The following is a 21863-nucleotide window of genomic DNA, read 5'->3' on the forward strand; positions in this document are numbered from 1 at the left end:
ACAAATACAGTAAAGATGCAAAAATTCCCAAACTAAAAATAGTTCCAGCACCAACCTACTCCTACACTAATAGATTATTAGGCACAATTAGCTGAAAGGTCTATCTCATTATTGCTCACTGGATCTCTTTCCAGTGCACTCAGCTGTGTATCTGCTGTGGTTTCTCATTAAATCCCATTTGATGATTTTCCAGCACTGCTACCTTGTTTTGGAAGTAGGTGAGGGTGGAGGGGAGCCTGGGAAGAGAGGGGATAAAGAGAGGCAGAGCAGAAGGGAGAAGGATACCACTGTATGTTTTGTGGTGTTTGAAGGGCCTTATTCCTAGGTTAGTCCATGGAAATTCTTTATTGTTCTTCATTGTTCAATATTATGGAATAATTTGTATGAAATACCTTTCTTTACTACATTATCAGAATTGTTTGTTAAATTCTAATTCTTACAATGAAAACATATCCTTAATTTTTCAGAGGAATAAAGCAACAAAGCAGATTTACTTTATGTTCCCATTAAAATAATTATTTAAGACCCATTCATCATCCTGATGTTTCATATGTACCAAATCCAACATTCTAGTTACTGACCTTTGATTGTAAAATAAACATTAACCTCTATCTGCTTAAGCATATTATACACCTATTTAGGATGTATCCTCATTAAAGATGTTAGAAAATGTGGGAAGTAGCACATTTTAGATGATGCAAAACTGCATTGCATTAGCTTTAACAAAAGCACATACTTTAAAATATTTTACCTGATTTTGGATAATCCTTAGGTCAATCAACAGATAATGGGTTAAGTCAGAGTATGCAAATCCTGTTGAATCATCACTTCAACTAAAATATAACGGTTGATAATTTTCTAATATGAGGTGGTTTTGGAGGGTATATTGACCTCAGATTTGGTGAATAAGCCTCAGTTTGTTTTTCATATCACTTTTAAGGGTGAAACACACATACCCATTTTGTTCTGAGGGAGAAAGATTTCTTTCCTAATGGAAAATGTCTTGTAAAGATAATATCTCTAGCAATCCTTCTCTTTTATTAGGTATCACTGTGCCTGATGTACACCTGTAGAGGGTACATTTCATAATGTTGAATTTTAAATTTAATAAAACCTGATCAGCTGAGGTTAGGTCTCATCATTTTTTAAATTGTTCTTCCTTCCGGAAAATAATAAATTTCATCTAGAAATTTGTTGCAAACTGTTAAAGGAGCATCTGGACATGCAGTTTTCAGGTTGCTCAGGATGGATTACTACTCCTAATGGTTCTTTGATTGTCAGTTTATTGAGCAGGACATTCTACTGCACCACCAAGCATTGATTTAAATATTTGCATCTGGTCAGACTAAAGCTCTGCTCTACCCTGCTCTTGGAAAGGGAGTTGAGGTACTGCTTTTCTCTGACAGTGGTGGTGGCACTGAGTTCCCACACCATAATTTGTAGCATTCCTTGTTTTCTCTTGGGGCTTCAGATTATATGGCAACCCCAGAAGATGCTTGAGGAGATCTCACTAGCTGTGAAGGCCTTTTGACAATGAAGCTAGGCAGCAAATGATTTGGTCTCTGCTGCTTCTCTGCTCTGCAGAAGAACTTAAATGGTATCCAGAGTTTCCTCAGCACAGCTCTCTGACTCTGCACAGCTCAAGAGTGCATTAGACAGAGGAGAGGAATGAGTAATACCTGGAGTTTGTACACACTTTGTTTGCACAGGAAGGAGGAGAAGCCACCACTATTATTCCTGCAGTTCATCCCAATAAACAAGGAGGCTTCTTACGTTCACTTATTCACCCTTCTCAGAACATAGCAAGGTCATGATTTGGCTACCGTCAAATATGGCAAAATCACAATTATTTCAAGGCCTCGGGGGAGGCTTAAACTCTTAGATAATCTGTTATATTGGAGGAGCTGATGCAACTTCACTTTCCCACTTGTACTTTCCTCTTCAGCCAGCCGGCCTTGGGAACCCAGCCAGGAGGCAGCTCCACTCTCTTTTTCAGCTGGCTGACCTTGGGGAAACCAGCCAGCTGCTCCACTCTGCTCTGGCTTGCAGGGTCTGGATTGCACTGGAAGCTACAGTCAACCCCATGGGAACAGAAATGACCTTTTGATAAGACAGTATCAGCCAGCCACAGTCCTGTTAACTGGGAATTAGATGTACAAAACACTCGCAAGTGCCATATCTAGCCTGGCTCTCCATGGGAGAATTTTTTTTTTTTACTGAAAGAATAATTATCATTCTGGCTGGGGAAGAAGCATTTGCAGTTTTTTATGTGGTTAAGTTTACCGTCCTTCTCTCCTTATCTTTCCTTGGGCCTTGTCCACTGTGATTGTCCTGCTGTTTCTTGCTCCGATTCTGGTTTCTCAAGTTCAAGGTCTCTGCATTCCCTCCTCAGTATAGATTTCTTCTAATGTTTCTAATATTTTCCAAATAGCAAGGCAGTATCCAGAATTAAATGAAGTTTAAATTTCAATTATTTAGTAGCAACCTTGTAAGACCAAATTCATGTCCAGTACAGCAGCCAATTTCATAAAGCAGTTTTTAAAATCACTGAAACATTTCCCACAGATCATTTATTTTGTTGCTCTGAGATTTTGATCAATGGTAAAAGCACATTTTCTGGCTTTTTTTCTCTGAAGACAATTAGTTTTGTAAAATCATAATTGAACTTAGAAATTCCTTTAACTTCTTTGACCACTGTTCTTCACCAGATCTTCTTGCAGTCTGTAAGCATCTCCAAATTTCTTTCTGCAAAGCCAAAAGCACTACAAGAGTACAATGGGAAACTACTGCATTTCTCCAATCCCACCACTCCCAGGGACACCCATTCAGACCATCAAAGTCTCATTTGTGGGTTATGGCACAAGCACTGGCAAACCCATGGCCTCAAGGCATTAACCAGCCAAGACAAGATCTATCTTTGATCTACCCTGTCACAGCTCTATCTTCTCTCCAAGAAGCCTCCTGAAAACAGCCATCCCAGCTGTCTGGTTTACATCTTTTTTGACAGGGCAAACATCCAAGTTAAAGTCACCACCACCTTCTGCCTTCAACAGTTCAATTCTACTTTATCCATCACTGGATTTTGCTGTTCCTCCTTTACACAACCCCTTTCCTGCCACTGCAACTCTCCAATTCTTCACACAGACCAAGCCCATCCTGCTCCTGATGTCCCCACACCTTTTTCTTCACGCACATCCCCACACCTGTGCTCTTTGTTCAGTGCAGTTTGCCTTTTAGCACCCAAGCTCTCCTACAGCTGACCTCTCCTCTACAATTCTCTGGAATTTTAATTAACTGAAAAGTTGTACTTCAGCAGACGTGCAGAGAGCAGCATAACAGTCAAGATCCTGAACTTCGGTTCAGTTCAGCTCCTCACCCTGTTATGACCTTTTCTCTATGATCATGGGTAAGATTTTCATTCCTTTGTGCTTCAGTTTATCAGCTTCACAATGCAGACAGTTGCTCTTGGGCTTAAAAACTCCCAGTCAGGATAAAAAATTTGAACAATGTAAGATAGATACACAGATAGATAGAATTACAATAAAAGAGGAAATAGGACAATTCTTTATTGAAAATGGGAAGATATAGTAGTCAATGATTTAATATATTTTCTTTAAGAAACATTCTTTTGCATGTATTCAGCAACAAATATTTAGAGCCTTCAACATAATAACTTTGTCATTGGTCTTCAGTTATGGAGCATGAAGCCAATCCCCAAGTGCATGTGAGTAGAAAATCCTCTGATAGGCATCTCCATCACCTCTTTCACTCTACTTCATACTAACCTTTAGGACCACAAGAATATTTATATAGATGTTTACAATAAAGTATAGGCCCCATATCTATGCATCAACTGTGAAGCCCAAACACATTCCAAATAGTCCTTGGACCTTTCAATCTACAGTTTTTCTTTCTTCCTAAACACAACCAATACATAGAGCTTCCTTACCAGCCCAAGCACCAGAGACAAATAATTTAAGTGCACTTTGGAGATCCTGGAACATTTATTTTTAATCCATTAGTTAAATATGTTGCATACATAAATTTATCCCATATGAAGTACTCAGACAATCTCATAGAGGCTTTCAAAACATCCTTGCATGGAAGACTGAGAAAATTCTTGTTTCTCTTTAATACCATTCAGTTGATTTTAGGTCCAGTATCAAAGGTGATTCCAACAATCACTAACACAAGATGCAACCAAGGAAACGGGGAAATTGTAGCCTTCCTGTCACCAAAGGAACAGGTCTAGAACTGCCAGGAACATCAGGGCTGAAGATGCAGCCTGTACAACCCATAGTACAAAGATAATGAAAATAACTTCTTCAAAGGAATCAGCTTTGAATTTGCTTTATCCTGCTCTAAAGAATCTGGCCTCCACCTTCTCTCTCAAAGGCATCACCTCTGACTCTGTACTTCCTTTGTCAGTGGACATTTGCTCTAAGCCACAAACCCCTGAAGTAGCTGCTCCCACTCTTGGGGGACACAAAGGGAAACCTAAACCTGATGATGTCTCCCACCTCTTACATATGGGTTCAGGGAGGGGGTAAGGGAAAGAGCTCCAGCATGCTTTTTTTTTACATGAAAAAGCACTTTCCCGGGTAGGAGTAGGACAAGGGTTCATTGCATTCAAAATCAGTCCCTGCTGATGAACCTACAAAAAATCTGGCAAGAACTACTCAACACCAGGACAGCAGCAGCTGAAGTACGGGTTTAAGAAGAGATTCACAAGCAATTTTATCCCAGTCCTAACAATAATGATGCATGTAACACCTTTAAATATTATCTTATTCTGTAGACGGAGAAATTTATAGCATCTGCTGATCTGGGAAAAAAATAGGGTAGTTAAATGGTTAACTTATTTTTGCAAATCGCTGTGCTAAGAATGTATAAAATGTACAAAACATCTTTGGGGACTGGGAGGTGTAGTCATCCCAAGACATCCTGCTTCTCTGGATTATATCCCTTGAAAACTTTTAATTCTGGCAGCGACCCATAAACACCAAGAAGCAGCAGCTGTGTTCCCCCTCTGCAACAGGATGTTGACCGCTAGATCACATTTTCTTAACATAAACCAAGTCCAATAATACCCCAGTAAATCAGCTCAGTAAACCCTCCTCCTGAAGTCCTCAGGCTGCTCCCAGTGCATGGATGTGACACTGAGGCAAGGCAGCTTCCTAACTTAAAAGGCATGGAGGAAGAATCACTGTGCCATGGGCACTTTAATCATAAGAGAACCAACAGCCAGAGGCACAAAAGACTCTTGTCTTCAATAATGGCAGAGACACTGCAGTAGCTCATGAACAATTACAGAGCTGCTGCCACAGAACTCCCTGTCAGTGCCAAGATGGGAGGAGCCAGGCTCAGGAATGGAGATCTAGAACACAAATTGCTTTTGCAGGACTGACACAACACTGACAAAGTCCTTACCACCATATGATTTCAAACTCCTGTATTAGAGAAAAAATTGTATGTTTGAGTGAGGGAGAGGATTCAGCCTTACAAAACCTGTATCTTGAGAAACCAAGACAATAAAAAAGTTCACATCATGATCTGTAACAAGAAAAGACAATTACAGCTGTGCATTTACATCCTATTTTAGCAATAAGAACTCACATTACGTATCCTTTGGAAGGGACCAAGACTGTACTGAAGGAAAGTATAAAGGGGAGAAAAAAGGGTGCCAATAAAAGCAGATACCTTGATTTATGCCACTATTTTTCACTACAGGCTCAGTCACTTGAATTGTATCATCTTCAAGGTAGAAATATATTTTACAGTGTCTGATTCTATACAGCTCTTGATTTTTTTCAGTCACTTCTTCTTCAAAATAGGCATCAAAATTCAACGCCTATTAAAAACAATAAACAAATATAAACCAGCAAAATCTCCAACACTTTTGCAAAATACGTCAAATAAACTTGTATAGGTCGTAAGTAACTAAATGTATGGATTTCAGGAGGTAGATTTATTTCTCAGAAATGTAAGAACAGAAATCCACATTAAAGCACATAAATTTAGAATTCTTTGCTTGGCATTTTTATTATCACAACATCTAAGCAGAGATGGAACTCTAAAGCAAAGAAATAAATCAAATACAAAACTATCAGCAGGTTGCTTAGAAAATCTTCCAAACAAAGCATTTCTGATAACACAATGAGCTGCCTAGGTACTGAAGCAAATTTTAGACTGCTATTCCATGAATTACTAGAAAATACAATGCATGATGACAGCAGTGGCTTTACCATCAAGGTAAGTGGAAGGAGTTCTTTTTAAGCAGAACCTGCAAGCGTTCAAATGAATGGTACTGAAGACTATCAGACAGAAATGACATTTTTCAGGAGGCATTTGCAACTGTGCAATATTGGCATTTCAAAACTTACCTGGTTCTGCAATTCAGTGAGCAGGGAAATCTCAGAGAGTGTAGCAACTGCTCTTCAGTGTCTCTTGTAATAGCAATAATGCAAAAAATTCCACATTCACAGGGGAGGTGCTCAGTGGCCCTCATACCTGGAGATCCCAGCTCAAATTCAGGCACCATTACACAAATTTTGCACCTCTTGGTATCATTTTTTAACCACCAACACCAGTGTTAAGGGAATATGCAAGATGTATCTACTTCCTCGTGCATTATCTAGCAGGATGCTCGCTGTGGTAAGGATGTGCAGGAAGGCATTAGTTAAAACAGGTTTCTATCCTGTCCCCCCTAACTCAGTTGGGTCAAATCAGTGTTAATTTATGCTTTATTTTCCACACTGGTTATATTTAATAAATTCAATTACCTTTACTCTTGATTCATCAGACAACATGAAGCATTGAAAAAAAGGCAATTTAGCTGTTCCCTATGTTTCAACAATCATCTAACAGACCATGAGTTGGAAATGTTTGAAATCTAGTAAGCTGGCTGAGTTCCCTACATGACAGAACACACTGGTTAATAGTCTGCACTCCTTTTGCACGTGCCTTCGGGAACCTCAAAGTGCTTCCGTGAGTACTGATGACAGAGATTTTATAACACCTCATAGACAAGAACAACTTCCTTTTCTACATCTGGGGAGAGAGAAGTAGCAGCTTGCCCAGGAGCACACACAAACAGCCACCCTGTGTCCTGCTCACACTTCTCAGCCACATTCCCTTCTCTCAGGCAGGTTAAGCGCAAGATGAGAATAATTCTGTTTCCAGAAATTATTTCAAAGGCTCAGATCCCACGGATTTTCAGCAACCATTGAACAGCATGACAGACACATTTTTGGCATCAACTCTCCTGCACTGTGATCCTCTGCCACTAGAGAAATAAAATTTAAATTACAGAATCAAATGACACAACCATTACCTGTTAAACCTGATGCATTAGATTTTCACACAAAGGAATCTAGAAAACTCAGTTATGGTTTGTTTAATTAGTACAACATGCAAGTTTCTGAACAATGTACAGACTTGAAAATAAATTTAAAAATTAATACTTGTCCATATGTTTTAACTGTGGATTTCACTGTTTCATGCATCAAACACAAAAACACTGGACAAAACATCTGACACACAACAGAGGCAACACAAACTCTATCAACCTTCAACATCTCTTCCTCTTTCCATTTGTCTAAACACTGGTGTAGAGTGCCATTTTTGGTGACCAAATGATCCTTCCTGGCCTCCAGCTACTGTTCTGGAATGACCAGGAACCCTTTATAAATCTCTTGAACACTCCAGGGGACTCAAAAGGTACTATGGTGGAACCACTGTATCCCAGTCTGAACATCCTGGGCTTCAACTGACAAGGATCAGAATTTCATTCCTCACCCAGCTGCTGCTGAGACATGAAATCACTGGAAACATGGAAACTTCTGTGCCCTCTTGTCCCTACTCTGCCAGTCCCACTAAAATAGGGACATTTGATGAACATACTGTTCAAGAGCTCTGTTTCATTACTAATTGTTCTTAATTTTGTCAATGATCTCTTCTGAGAACAGTCATCTCATGAGACACCAGCCTGGCAAAGCAGCCTGTTTGCACAGAACTCCAAGCACAATCACATCCTTAATACACTGGATTTATTTCTTTCTCTGAGCATCCACCTATGCCCCGGTTTATTCCATTTGAGGAGTTTGTGTGGGTTCTTTTGCACTCACACTTTATTCTCTTTATGCCTTTATCAACATGTTAGTGCGTGACTGAAATATTTGCAGCAACCAACTGCAATTTTGCAGACCAAAGCAGATGATTCAGGAAGCACGAGGAGGGGAAGGAACAGAAATGCAGATTAATTACTTTTCATTTTGAAGCAAAGTTAGTCTTAAAAATACTCAAAATGTGACACTTCCTAACCTGAGTCTCATCTGCAGTACAGAACTACAAAGTTTGTATCCCCACTCCTTAAAAAATTAAATATTACCTATGAAAACCAAAACTAACAAGTATTGAGTAAACTCAGTGGCACTTTGCAAAGTGCTGCAAAGTTTCCCTGGCACCTGTGGTGGTCAAATCACAAACATCATTTCAAGCCCAGGAGGCCTTGTGTGTGTACTTAATAGTAGAAGAAATTGAATTTACACCTGCTTCCTATTAGGCAAATAAAATGGCAAAAACTACTTCTCAGCCTACTTAAAAATGAAGTTTTATGCCTGTCCTTCTTCCAATTACTTACGGTACTGTTGGAAGTTAGAAGCCAAAGTGGTAAGAAAGCAGCTTACATTTCAAAAGACAAATACCTACTCAAACCATTTTTCATTAAGTCCATTCTGTTGAGCTCCAAACTGCAGCACTGGAGGACAGAGCTGCATTCCAGGCTCTTAACTGGGGAAGCTAAATTAGTTGGATAGTAAGTACCCTGTAACAATCTGCCATTAATACAAACACATGAGCCCTCCAGAGGCCAATTCTGCAAACGCCTGTCCTGGACTGCCCTGTAGAGGCACACATTGATTAGATCAGGAATGGCCAAAGGCCAGCAAGCTCCTCTCACCAGCCAAGGCTGATGCTCAGTGGAAGGTCCCCCTGCCTCCTACTGAACCCCTTGAATCCATAAACGTGGATCCAAGGCCTGCTAATTTACACAGGACCCTGAGAAGCCAATACAGCCCTCCTTGTTCCAAGAAGGGAGTGGGAAAAACAAGTCCAGGTCTGGCTGAAGCCTTAACACCTGGGCACACTGGACCAGTTCGTACTCGAGCACATTGCTGTGCAAGCAATACCAGGGATCTCAGAGGCGAAGCCAACCAAAGGCACTTGATCTGTTCAAGGCTTACATTTTCTTGTTGTAGTTCTGGTCTGCCAAAGATGAATGTGTAATTGTACTGCAATTACCTGCATGGCTTCTCTTTTAAAGCAAAAATTATGAGATTTGCCTTTCTTCCCAATATTTAAATACTGTAATCATTTAGTCATGCAACATTTCTGCGCTCTGCTGAGTGATTCCTTTTTCTGGATCATTTTCCTTCCCTGATTGTAGGCTTTTTGTTTTAGAAATAAAACATCTCTAAGTAGAATTTAATGGAAATTTAAACATGGAAAGCAACAACAATGTGCTATAAAATTCCTGTCATCACAAGTTGTAGTTATTTGGTAACTCTCTAAAGGTGTCACTACATTCTTGCAAAAAAAGGAAAAAAAACAAAACCTAATTTTAAATTCCTGTGTCAATATGAGACATACTCTATTACACATGAACAAATCACACAGATGTGTGAGCAAGCATGATGGCATGAGTGAATCCCAAGCATATAGCACTCCACTGAGTTTACTGATTCCCAACTGCCCATGCACACTTTCTCCTGGACTGGGGTTTACCTTATGTTCATCCTTACCAGGTTACCAAATAATTCCCTTACTGTCATCATTTTCCCAAAAAAGGAATATGTTGCCCACTCCCTTGTTTTTATTACATCCTGTAGGAGATGTATCCCAATACAGAAATAGTTTTATATCTTTCTTTATGGCATGATACATGTTTATATTAATTGTCCAACATATTATTATAATGAAAAAAACCTGCTACCACTCTTTTTGTCTATCTAGAAGCTTTTTCTCCATGCACAAAATAATCTTCTGAAATATCTGACTAATGGATTTTCATTGTTATACTCTGTCATATTGTAGCTATTCATTAAAAAAAAAAGATGTATATGGATTTCTACATACCTGCTTATCAAATGCTATCCAAGCAGGAGCATCACTTCCTGTTGCTTCAGGAAACACACTGTTTGTAGGTTTCAGGGTCTGACCAGGTAACAGTTCACCTCCTATTCCACGTTTATCCTCAAACAGCACAGGAACATTATTGCTGTAACCACAGTGCTGTGACCTGTGGAACTTTTCTCCCCCAATCTGTCAAAAGTTCAGAAGAAAAGGAGACAAAATTGTCTGTGTGTTTGTTTTTAAATCTATAATAGCTAACCATCTAGGCAAGGAGGATTAATCATGCAAAAGTTTCTCTGTATTTACTTTTAATACAGACTCTAAAAAGCTGTAACAACTGGAATGCTGCAAGTGAAGTGACATTTTTCAGTGGTCAATTTGCCAGTCTTATAGACGAAAATAGACAACAACAAATATTCCAGTAATTTACCTAGGCTGAGACACTGGATGGTACCAGACGTTTACCCCCCACACTCCTTCCCTGCCACAAGGATTGAGGTAGATGGTACAGAAAGAATCAAGTCACTCCCAAGAACTGTTGTAAAAGGTAGAGGGGAAAGGCCTTTCCTACAGCTCTCCAGAGGACAAATGGCAACAGTTCAGCAGCACTGAGAACAGCCTGCTCTCGTTATTCATGTCAAAGATCTTATTTACACTTGCATCCCCAAGTGCAAAATAAATTCCTCTAGTACTAGTGAATACACTTGAATTTTGGGAGGTTGGACCTGAATCAAAAGACAGACATTAATTCCATCTGGGAGTATATCAAAAGAAGGTCTCTGTGGTGATTCCTCTATACTATTACTAATTTTTCAGGCAATTAAGGATGGAATGCTTAAAAATATAGGAACAACCAGCTGCAAAAAAACCATCTTTCCCATTCGAATTTCTTGGCTGGGGCTGGAGCCAGTCTTCAAGTGACACAGAAAAGCTTCTGGGCTCACATAAATATCACTCCTGTCTCTGGGAATGTCCCTCCTAATGAGCCACCTGCTTTTCTGGCCAGTTCTCTCCAACAGAGTTAGCTGGTGTGAGCTTGGCTTGGGGAGCAATCCCCTAACAACCCCACATATCAGTCTCATAGGAGAGGACAGGGAAATAGGAAAAGCCAGTGGAAAACTCAACTTCCTTCTGTAAGCAGCAATCCTGACTTGTTAGCTCCTCTCACTTTGCTATTCTTCCCTTTCTTGCCCTCTCAAATCCTCAAAATACTTTATCTGGGAAAGCAGAGAGGGGCCACTGCATCCCTGGCACACCCATTAAGGGGAGAGAGAGGCCATCAGAGCTGTGCCCTCCCTCAGCCTGGGACTGGGGGAACATGAGGGAAGATGAGGTTGAAGTGGGAGGAACTGATGTAATGGGTGAGCACAGTAAATGTCCTGGGTAGAGGAAAAAAATTTTTTGCTGGACAGCAAAATTTTCACAGCAGCACCAGAGCAGGATGTCAGTAAAGTAGCAGGAGGACAAAATTGCCTCCCCACTCCATTTGGAACACTGGGCATCACTGATTATCACATGCATATGTGTAAACCACTACTCCCCCAAAAGGTGTAGACAGTTCTAAGCTAATATCATAAGACAAAAAATGGTACAAATAATCCTTTTTCATGATGGCAACATTCAAGTGCTCCAAGATAACGTAACACACATCCAGCAGAGCAGTTCTGGGAACAAGTGCAAGCTGTGAAGCTGCAAAACCCACAAGTACTCCAGCAGTTATTTCATTCTGCCAGTATGAAAGAGTCAGGAGCCTGAAAGGCAGGGAACCAGCCTCATGGCACAGAACAATCAACACTGGTCTGTAGGAACTCCTGCACAATGAGGGTCACCCTCTGAACTGCTCACCTGCCTCCAGGTGCTCCAAATCCAATGGCACAGGACAGAGAGCTGCTGACACAAACAGCTCAATCACTGCTTTAGCTTAACCTTGCTTAAAATCCTTTTGCACACCACTTTTGCAAGGACAGCAGTATGAAAAGGAATACTTACTATTTTTACAAATCATTCCTTTTAATACCATGATAATCAATGGCTATACCCTTGCTTAGGTTAAAAAAAGCTGAGGTAGCCAGCAGCCTTTGAAACAGTCACTGCAAAGGAGATAAGATTCACATAGTGGGGACAGAAACAACAGAGCTATGGAAGTACATCCCCAAAGGAGATACTTAAAAGGTAAGCAGTGTTTTGAACAAAGGTAGAGAAAAGAGCATGCAGAAAGTACCAAAATTTAGAGAATAATACAAAGGACACAGAAAAGAACTCCTCAAGATATAACTCAAGAACAAGAGTTACTGAATAAAAGAGAAAATCAGTAAAAGCAAATGTTTGTATGCAGACTAGTAGCTCATGGATCCCCCTACCACAGAGCGTTGCTAAAACCAGACACATTTGCAGGAATAATGCCCAAAATTAAATATTTCACATCAGCACAGCTTTGTGAGCTGTGATATAAAATGTCATGCTTCAGTGTGAGCACTGACATTTTGGCATCAGGAGCAGGGCTTCATGTGGTCATCCCACCTCTCCCACAAGAAGTGAGCACAGGCTCTCTCCTGGAATCTCGAACAGCCAGGCACTGGTAGGGGCTGGCACCTGCTTTGTAACACATCTGCACTTGGGATGGTTTCTCCCCTCTCCTGTGGGTGCTACTGAACTACCCTTTCTTCTTCTCTTTCTTTTTTTAATAATTTTGTTCCTCTGTAAGCTGAGAAAGAGCTGGGGAGAAGTCAGAAATGAAGGCAGCTTTCTGCATTTATCAGTTCAAATGTACAATAACTATAGCCAAGCTGAATTTTAAAAGGAGGTTTTCTAGGCAGAAACATCTGATTTATACTGAAGGTGCTACAGAACAGATCCACTTTCTGGCACAGCAAGTATTTAATTATTTTCCCTCTATTACCAAAGCATGAGTTAGGGAGAAAGGCACAGTTAGCACAGCACAGTGAGAGTGGCAGTTTTCCTGAGCAAAGGAAAGCTTTTCATGTCCTCAAAGCTTCTTCTAGAAGCATTTGCTGTTCATATGTTTCTGGGTTTTAGCAGCAACGGTATGGCAAGGTGTTCATCAAAGAAATCTAGGTCTGACCCTGCTGGAATTTCCAGAATTTAGGGCTAAAATCACAACATCCTTAAAGTTTTATATGAAAAATATGTAATGAAACAGCTCCAATTCTCTTAAGAATCTTTTGGGTCATTCTTGTAACTTTTTAGGGTTTGACAAAAAGATTCTTTTAGATTCCTAATCACAGAATTACTTATCCCCTTCTTCCAAAAAGTACCTAGATCCATAGACAAAGTAATCTCTTCTAAAAGTCTGTACAGTTATTTCTTAAAAAAAACCCAAAACCAACAACAAAAATAGAAAGTTTAACAAAAAGATTAGTTATAATTGAGGATCACAAAAGGGAAAAATTACATTTGGGAAACTTCAGCTAATGAACTCAGACCAAATCCAGCCTAACATAGTGACAGAACATCATGCCACCTCCACAGTGATATTAAATGACTTCCAAAAGAAATCTTTTAGAGAGCAGAGAAAGAGCTTGAATGTGTCTGCTGTGCTAATGCAGCTCAGCTGAGCAGGCTGTGGATCTGCTGAACAAAGCTGGACATTTTCTGTGCGGTGCGCCTGAAAAATATTGAGGATCCACTCAGTAGAGACTAACACAAAGGTCGGGTTCTCTGACTGCAGCCCTTGGCTTTGCAAACTCAGCCCCTACAGTCCTTGGGGGAAGCTGCATTGTGCTCTCTCCATCTTGCTCTGTAATACAGAGTCACAGCGAACTCCCCAGGGAGATGCACATTCCAGCTGAACTAAACACAGCTGGAAATCTCCCAGCACACCTGCTGGAGTGATGGGAGAGCCCCCAGTGGGCTCCCAGAAGCCACATTTTTAACTCAGTCCCAGAGGGAGCTATGGCAGCAGTGGCAGCCCAGCTCTGTACCCAGTGTCCATCTGTAATTCCCAACTTGAGAACAGCAGCTGCACTGTGGATGTCCTGCTCAAATCCTTTATCAGGATGAACTGTGGCATTTCTGAACTATTCTAGGCTGCTGATACAGTCTCCTGGCTGTTTCAACTAAGTGATGGAAATAAAGGCAAATGCTACACACTTTGACTGTTCCAGTCACATTACAGTGTACACACACTACAGCGCCAGTCAAATTCATGTGACTGATTTTCAACTCTTCTATCATCCCTAGTTTGCTGCAGAGGTCTCAGGATTGCTCAGGGGTTAAGTGGTTCTGGCAAAGGAGGAACACCCTAAGACATTGTTCCCAGCAACTCTGGTGCCCCTCTAAAAACATCACAAAACAAGGTGCATCAACACCAATAGCCTGGATCAGCACAGGAAAGGCATGAATCTATTGGAGCAGGTCCAGAGGAGGGCCACAAAAATTAGCAGAGGGCTGGAGCACCTCTCCTACAATAGAGAGAGTTAGGGTTGTTCAGCCCAGAGAAGAGAAGACTCCAGGGAGACCTTATTGTGGCCTTTCTGTACTTAAAGAGGGACTTTAAGAATAATGGGGACAGACTTTTTAGCAGAGCCTTGCAGTAGGACAAGGGGTTATAGTTTTAAATTAGAAGAGAGCTGATGCGGGCTAGGTATAAGGAAGAAATTTTTTACAATGAGTGGTGAAACACTGGGACAGGTTGCCCAGAGAGGTGGTGGATGCCCCATTCCTGGAAACACTCACAGTCAGGTTGCCCTAAGTAACCTGATCTAGTAGAAGGTATTCTGCTCTGGGCATTGGCCTGGATGACCTTGAAAGGTCTCTTCCAGCCCAAACCATTCTGTGATTCTGGCCTGCTCTTACTGCCCGGGAGAAGACAACAGATGGATAAAGGAAAGGGATAAAAATGCAGCCATGAGGGGCAGCTACACGAAAATTTGGGTTTGGGGGTAGTGAACAGAGACAGAAATCTGGAGGATCAGGGCTGAGGGGTAGTGGAAGGGTTCAAGAAAGATGGCCAGGGAAAGACGAAAGGACAGCAGGCACAGTTACTTATAAAGAGATTGGCAAATGTTCTTGGTCAAGAAAAACTAATGTCCTATTTTGTGGGTTACAGAGCAGCAGAAAATATTTTGGGCAGGAAACATAGAGACAGCCACAGTAGCACCGTTGGGCTATTCCAAGCGTCTGCAATAAACAAGGAAGATGTGGAATTTCTGCTGTGCCACTAAAGTTTTCAACAGAATTTTTTGCAGTTTTTCAAGGATGTGTTTTCCTCCTGAGATCTATAAACTTATTGTTCAATTCTCTAAGAAATGCCATGCAGAATTGTTGCACGGAATTTTCTCTCTGAGAGGGATTTCAAACAGTCATCCCGGCACATTACCTCAGGCAAGAAAAAACACTGGTCAGCCAGCACTTGGGAAATCTGACCCACGTCAGTATGTGTTTCTCACCCTACTCCTCAGCTGTTGACATAGGCAAGGACATCAATCCAGTATCAGAAGGAGCAGCTGCTTTTGAGAATGGGAGGCAGACCAGGGACACTAATAAAATGAGTACTTGTAACCAGTGCCATCCCTAACACAGTCCAGGCTCCAAATGCACAAACTTCTTCTTGCAGTAATGGAGCAAACCTATTATATGCTGTGTTTCCACCACATGCTCAAAATACCTGTATTGTTAGATCTCCTCATTACCCACAAACAAAAAAACACAGGCACTGCTGATGAGCAGCAGATCTTTGGATTTCTGTTTTGAAAGAGGTGAAGCGGGTTTATTTGATGGACGGACTTCTGTGTACACAAACTACTGTAATTTTGATTTTGAACACTATCTTAAAGCTCTGATTTTCTGGAGGCAGCCCAGCCACCTTATCAAACACACCCAAGGGAGACAAAACACATATGTACTCCTCCTCCACTGCCTTTTGTGGGCCTACAGATGAGGCAGGTGGAAGCATTAGGGGCAGAGACAAGATGATTTCACTAGGAGCTTGAACAGTGATGAGTGGAATTAATACCCATAATTACAAACCAAGGGCTGACTGGAAGAGCAATTCCCTGTCCGCTGTGCATCCTTCCTCAGGGAATGCTCTGCCACTGTTGTTTCCACGCAATAAGAGGCGCTGATGGTGAAGCTCAGTGTCCTAACAGGTGGAAACCCTTTCTTCCTTTTCATTTTATCTATAGCAATGACACTTTTTTCCTTTAAATATGTTGTTCTCAGGCTCTCATTTGTGGAGGTGAGTTAGCATTATTAACTCCACTGTCTCAAGGATTAACAAAAAGAGCAATCTGGAGCCCAAACAAGGGTCTAACCATGGGTTTACAATGCTGTCTCATGGCAATTTGTGACAGCTTTCACACCTTTAGTTCTCATAACATACTCACTGTATGCACTTCAGCATGGGGTGCTCAACACTCTCTGTTAGTAACTCTTCCCAAGCGTATGAAGTTAAATTAAATCAATTCAGGTAAATTGAAGTTCGGAGAACAATAAAGCCACAGATATCACTGAGTTGAGCTATTCTGCTTCCACCCAGCACGTACCAATGGCACACACCAGTTCCAGCGTTGCTGATACGCCCACTCAGCAGCCACCTCAAGTGTTATACACACAACCAACCCTTAACAACACAAATCTCAATTCAGCAAGAGACTGAGTATTCATCACCAGACCTTTTTTTTAACCCCTTCCAAAGCAACAGCATCCAGCTGTTTCCAGGGGAGAAGCTGCCTGAAAGATCCTTAGTTTCTTGGCTGAGCTGCTCTTGCAAGAGGTCCTGTGTTTGCACACACCTGTGCAGTGCTGACACACAGAGTGAGGCTGGGAGTCCACGTATTTCTACACAATTTCATGCTCCCTGTACCTGGGCAGCTTTGATTGTGTCTACATATCTATCACAGAATCATAGAATGGCCTAGGTTGGAAGGGACCTTAAAGATCATTCAGTTCCAACACCCTTTCATGGGTAGGGACACTTTCCACTTAGACCAGGCTGCTCAGAGTTCCGCCCAACCTGGCCTGAACACATCCAGGGATGGGGCATCAACAGCTTCTCTGGGCAACCTTGGCCACAACACGTTTATAGTGTGAAAATGGCAGATTCTCTTCCAGATATTTCAACATTATTAAAAATGTTAAAATACACTGTTTTGTTTGCCTCCTGAAGGCACCAGCTAGAGTGCTGTGCACAAATCCTGCCTTACCACCTGCTCCGCTTTACAATAGTGTGTTCAGTGAATTCCTACCTATCCCTGACAAGAAACTTTAAAGAAGTGATGGCAGCCTTCTCTTGGTTTTGCTAAGATAAAAATAGCATCTTGTCTATTTAGCCTGCATTAATGGTATTGGCAGCCCTGAAACAGCACATCAGCATCCCTGGCACTGCCCCCTCTGCAAGGCCTTTTTGGTTTATATAGAGGGCATCTGTCTCTCCTTGTTTTGCTCTGTTAGAGCTGCAACAAGAGCTCAAATTGCCCCACAGCAGCTGTCAGATCCAGAATCACAGAGTCAATGAGGTTGGAAAAGACCTCTGAGATCATCGAGTCCAACCCATGACCAACCACCACCGTGTCACCCAAGTCATGGCTCTGAGTGCCACGTCCAGGCTTTCCCCGAACAGTGACTCCACCGCCTCCCTGGGCAGCCCATTCCGATGTCTAATCAGCCTTTCGGTGAAGAAACTCCTCCTGATGTCCTGCCTAAACCTCCCCCGGCGCAGCTTTAGCCGCAGCTCCTCCCGTCCGGCCGCACAGCACCCTCACCCCGCCGCTAAGGCCGGGGGAGCTCAGCGCACCCGCGGGGGCCGGGGGCGGCAGGAACGGCCCCGCCACCCCCGGGAAACGCCTCGGCACGGCCCCCACAGCCCCCGCGGCTCCGGGGCAGGGCAGGAGGGCGGGCAGGAGGGCGGGCAGGAGGCTGCCCGGGCGGTCACTCACGTTGCGGCGGCGGGAGAAGCCGGGCAGCAGCGGCAGCGCCATGGCCGCCCCTCAACCGCTGCCGCCGCCGCCCGGAGACCGCGCGCCGCTGACGTCATGCGGCCGTGACGTCACGGGGCGGGAGACGCGCGGGCGGGCGCGGGCGCTCATCCCGAACCGCTCCATCCCGGGCGCTCCATCCCCGGGCCGCTCCATCCCGGGCCGCTCCATCCCGGCCCGCTCCATCCCGAACCGCTCCATCCCGGCCCGCTCCATCCCGACCCGCTCCATCCCGGACCGCTCCATCCCGGCCCGCTCCATCCCGAACCGCTCCATCCCGAACCGCTCCATCCCGACCCGCTCCATCCCGACCCGCTCCATCCCGGCCCGCTCCATCCCGAACCGCTCCATCCCGGACCGCTCCATCCCGACCCGCTCCATCCCGGACCGCTCCATCCCGGCCCGCTCCATCCCGAACCGCTCCATCCCGGACCGCTCCATCCCGACCCGCTCCATCCCGGACCGCTCCATCCCGGGCCGCTCCATCCCGGGCCGCTCCATCCCGGGCCGCTCCATCCCGGGCCCGCTCCATCCCGGACCGCTCCATCCCGGCCCGCTCCATCCCGGGCCGCTCCATCCCGGGCCGCTCCATCCCGGACCGCTCCATCCCGACCCGCTCCATCCCGGACCCGCTCCATCCCGGACCGCTCCATCCCGACCCGCTCCATCCCGAACCGCTCCATCCCGGACCCGCCTCCATCCCCACCCGCTCCATCCCGGACCGCTCCATCCCGACCCGCTCCATCCCGAACCGCTCCATCCCGGACCGCTCCATCCCGACCCGCTCCATCCCGAACCGCTCCATCCCGGACCGCTCCATCCCGGGCCGCTCCATCCCGGGCCGCTCCATCCCGACCCGCTCCATCCCGACCCGCTCCATCCCGGGCCGCTCCATCCCGACCCGCTCCATCCCGGCCCGCTCCATCCCGGACCGCTCCATCCCGACCCGCTCCATCCCGGGCCGCTCCATCCCGGACCGCTCCATCCCGACCCGCTCCATCCCGGGCCGCTCCATCCCGGACCGCTCCATCCCGACCCGCTCCATCCCGGGCCGCTCCATCCCGAACCGCTCCATCCCGGGCCGCTCCATCCCGACCCGCTCCATCCCGACCCGCTCCATCCCGACCCGCTCCATCCCGGGCCGCTCCATCCCGGGCCGCTCCATCCCGGGCCGCTCCATCCCGGACCTCTCCATCCCGAACCGCTCCATCCCGGACCGCTCCATCCCGGACCGCTCCATCCCGACCCGCTCCATCCCGGACCTCTCCATCCCGGACCGCTCCATCCCGACCCGCTCCATCCCGGACCGCTCCATCCCGACCCGCTCCATCCCGGGCCGCTCCATCCCGGACCGCTCCATCCCGGACCGCTCCATCCCGAACCGCTCCATCCCGAACCGCTCCATCCGGACCCGCTCCATCCCGACCCGCTCCATCCCGACCCGCTCCGTCCCGGACCGCTCCATCCCGGACCGCTCCATCCCGACCCGCTCCATCCCGACCCGCTCATCCCGGGCCGCTCCATCCCGGGCCGCTCCATCCCGAACCGCTCCATCCCGACCCGCTCCATCCCGGACCGCTCCATCCCGACCCGCTCCATCCCGGACCGCTCCATCCCGACCCGCTCCGTCCTGGACCGCTCCATCCCGGACCGCTCCATCCCGAACCGCTCCATCCCGACCCGCTCATCCCGGACCTCTCCATCCCGACCCGCTCCATCCCGGACCGCTCCATCCCGGACCGCTCCATCCCGGACCTCTCCATCCCGGACCTCTCCATCCCGACCCGCTCCATCCCGACCCGCTCCATCCCGACCCGCTCCATCCCGACCCGCTCCATCCCGGGCCGCTCCATCCCGGACCTCTCCATCCCGACCCGCTCCATCCCGGACCGCTCCATCCCGGGCCGCTCCATCCCGGACCGCTCCATCCCGGACCTCTCCATCCCGACCCGCTCCATCCCGGCCCGCTCCATCCCGGCCCGCTCCATCCCGAACCGCTCCATCCCGACCCGCTCCATCCCGAACCGCTCCATCCCGGCCCGCTCCATCCCCGAACCGCTCCATCCCGAACCGCTCCATCCCGGCCCGCTCCATCCCGACCCGCTCCATCCCGACCCGCTCCATCCCGGACCGCTCCATCCCGGACCTCTCCATCCCGACCCGCTCCATCCCGACCCGCTCCATCCCGGACCGCTCCATCCCGACCCGCTCCATCCCCACCTGCTCCATCCCGGCCCGCTCCATCCCGACCCGCTCCATCACGGACCTCTCCATCCCGACCCGCTCCATCCCGACCCGCTCCATCCCCGGGCCGCTCCATCCCGACCCGCTCCATCCCGGGGCCGCTCCATCCCGGGCCGCTCCATCCCGACCCGCTCCATCCCGGACCGCTCCATCCCGGACCTCTCCATCCCGGACCGCTCCATCCCGAACCGCTCCATCCCGGACCGCTCCATCCCGGACCGCTCCATCCCGAACCGCTCCATCCCGGGCCGCTCCATCCCGACCCGCTCCATCCCGGACCGCTCCATCCCGGACCTCTCCATCCCGACCCGCTCCATCCCGACCCGCTCCATCCGGAACCGCTCTATCCCGGACCGCTCCATCCCGGACCGCTCCATCCCGGACCGCTCCATCCCGACCCGCTCCGTCCCGGACCGCTCCATCCCGACCCGCTCCATCCCGACCCGCTCCATCCCGACCCGCTCCATCCCGGACCGCTCCATCCCGACCCGCTCCATCCCGACCCGCTCCATCCCGGACCGCTCCATCCCGACCCGCTCCATCCCGGACCTCTCCATCCCGACCCGCTCCATCCCGACCCGCTCCATCCCGAACCGCTCCATCCCGACCCGCTCCATCCCGGACCGCTCCATCCCGACCCGCTCCATCCCGGACCGCTCCATCCCGGACCGCTCCATCCCGACCCGCTCCATCCCGGGATACGGCCCGGGGGATGCAAGCAGGTCCCGGCTTTTCTCCGCAGGAGCCCCGGCCCCACCAAGTGCGGGGGGTGCAGGGGGGCGGGCCTGGAGTCAGCGGTAGTGAAGTAGAAATAAATTCATTTTTATTTTTATAGATTCCTTTAATTAATGCGTATAAATATCGAAATATATCTAAATATTATATATTACATATTATATGTATTACATAAACATACTACAATATATAAATATGTATTAAAATACATAAATATATGAAATCTAAAATATATCTATGAAACATATATTTATATAGTATTTATTTTACATCATTATTTACTGAATACTAAATACATATTAAATCCAACACTAGCACATACTATGTCCATTTATTTAATTTTTCAAAATGTGTGGCCTTTTTCATCACACATCTCTCAATAGTTGGAGAAAAGGGAGCTCTGGGGTGACCTTACTGCTCCCTACAGCTCCCTGAAAGGGTGCTGTGGCCAGGTGGGGATCAGGCTCTTCTCCCAGGGAACAAGTGACCGGAGGAGAGAACAGAGTCAACAGCTGTGCCAGGGGAGGTTTAGGCCGGACATTAGGAGGAATTTTTTCACAAAGGCTGATAAGACATCAGAATGACTGTCCCTGGAGTTGTTCAGGGAAAGACTGGATGTGGCACTCAGAGCCGTGGTCTGGGTGACACGGTGGTGATTGCTCATGGGTTGGACTCGATGATCTCAGAGGTCTTTTCCATCCTAAAGGATTCTGTGAAAATTTACCTCAGGCCCAAATCTTTGCCTTGTTCCCTTGCTCTCTCCCACCTGGTGAGGAGCAGTGACCTCACTGGACATGGTGCCCCCCAATACCTCTGGAA

The 21863-nt window shown here is 46.3% G+C and overlaps 2 protein-coding genes across 2 annotated transcripts in view; both read right to left on the bottom strand.

The window, feature by feature from the left end:
• Positions 1-18191, bottom strand: part of EFHC2 (EF-hand domain containing 2) — a 57583-nt gene extending 39392 nt beyond the window's left edge. The window contains exons 1-3 of the mRNA XM_039552508.1: positions 18027-18191; positions 10135-10320; positions 5701-5851 (exon numbers count right to left, since the gene is read on the bottom strand). Coding sequence (XP_039408442.1) covers positions 5701-5851; positions 10135-10320; positions 18027-18068 — 379 coding nt within the window. The 5' untranslated portion in view covers positions 18069-18191. The remainder of the gene's footprint in view (positions 1-5700; positions 5852-10134; positions 10321-18026) is intronic.
• LOC120410367 (glutamine-rich protein 2-like) lies at positions 18121-20324 on the bottom strand. The gene is made up of 2 exons (XM_039555731.1): positions 19746-20324; positions 18121-19695 (listed from the first exon to the last, which is right to left on the bottom strand). Exons 1-2 carry the CDS (start codon positions 20322-20324, stop codon positions 18121-18123), a joined length of 2154 nt encoding a protein of 717 aa, XP_039411665.1.
• Positions 20325-21863: the final 1539 nt, after the last annotated feature.

This window comes from Corvus cornix, chromosome 1 (genome assembly GCF_000738735.6).
Source record: "Corvus cornix cornix isolate S_Up_H32 chromosome 1, ASM73873v5, whole genome shotgun sequence".
NCBI lineage: Eukaryota > Metazoa > Chordata > Aves > Passeriformes > Corvidae > Corvus > Corvus cornix.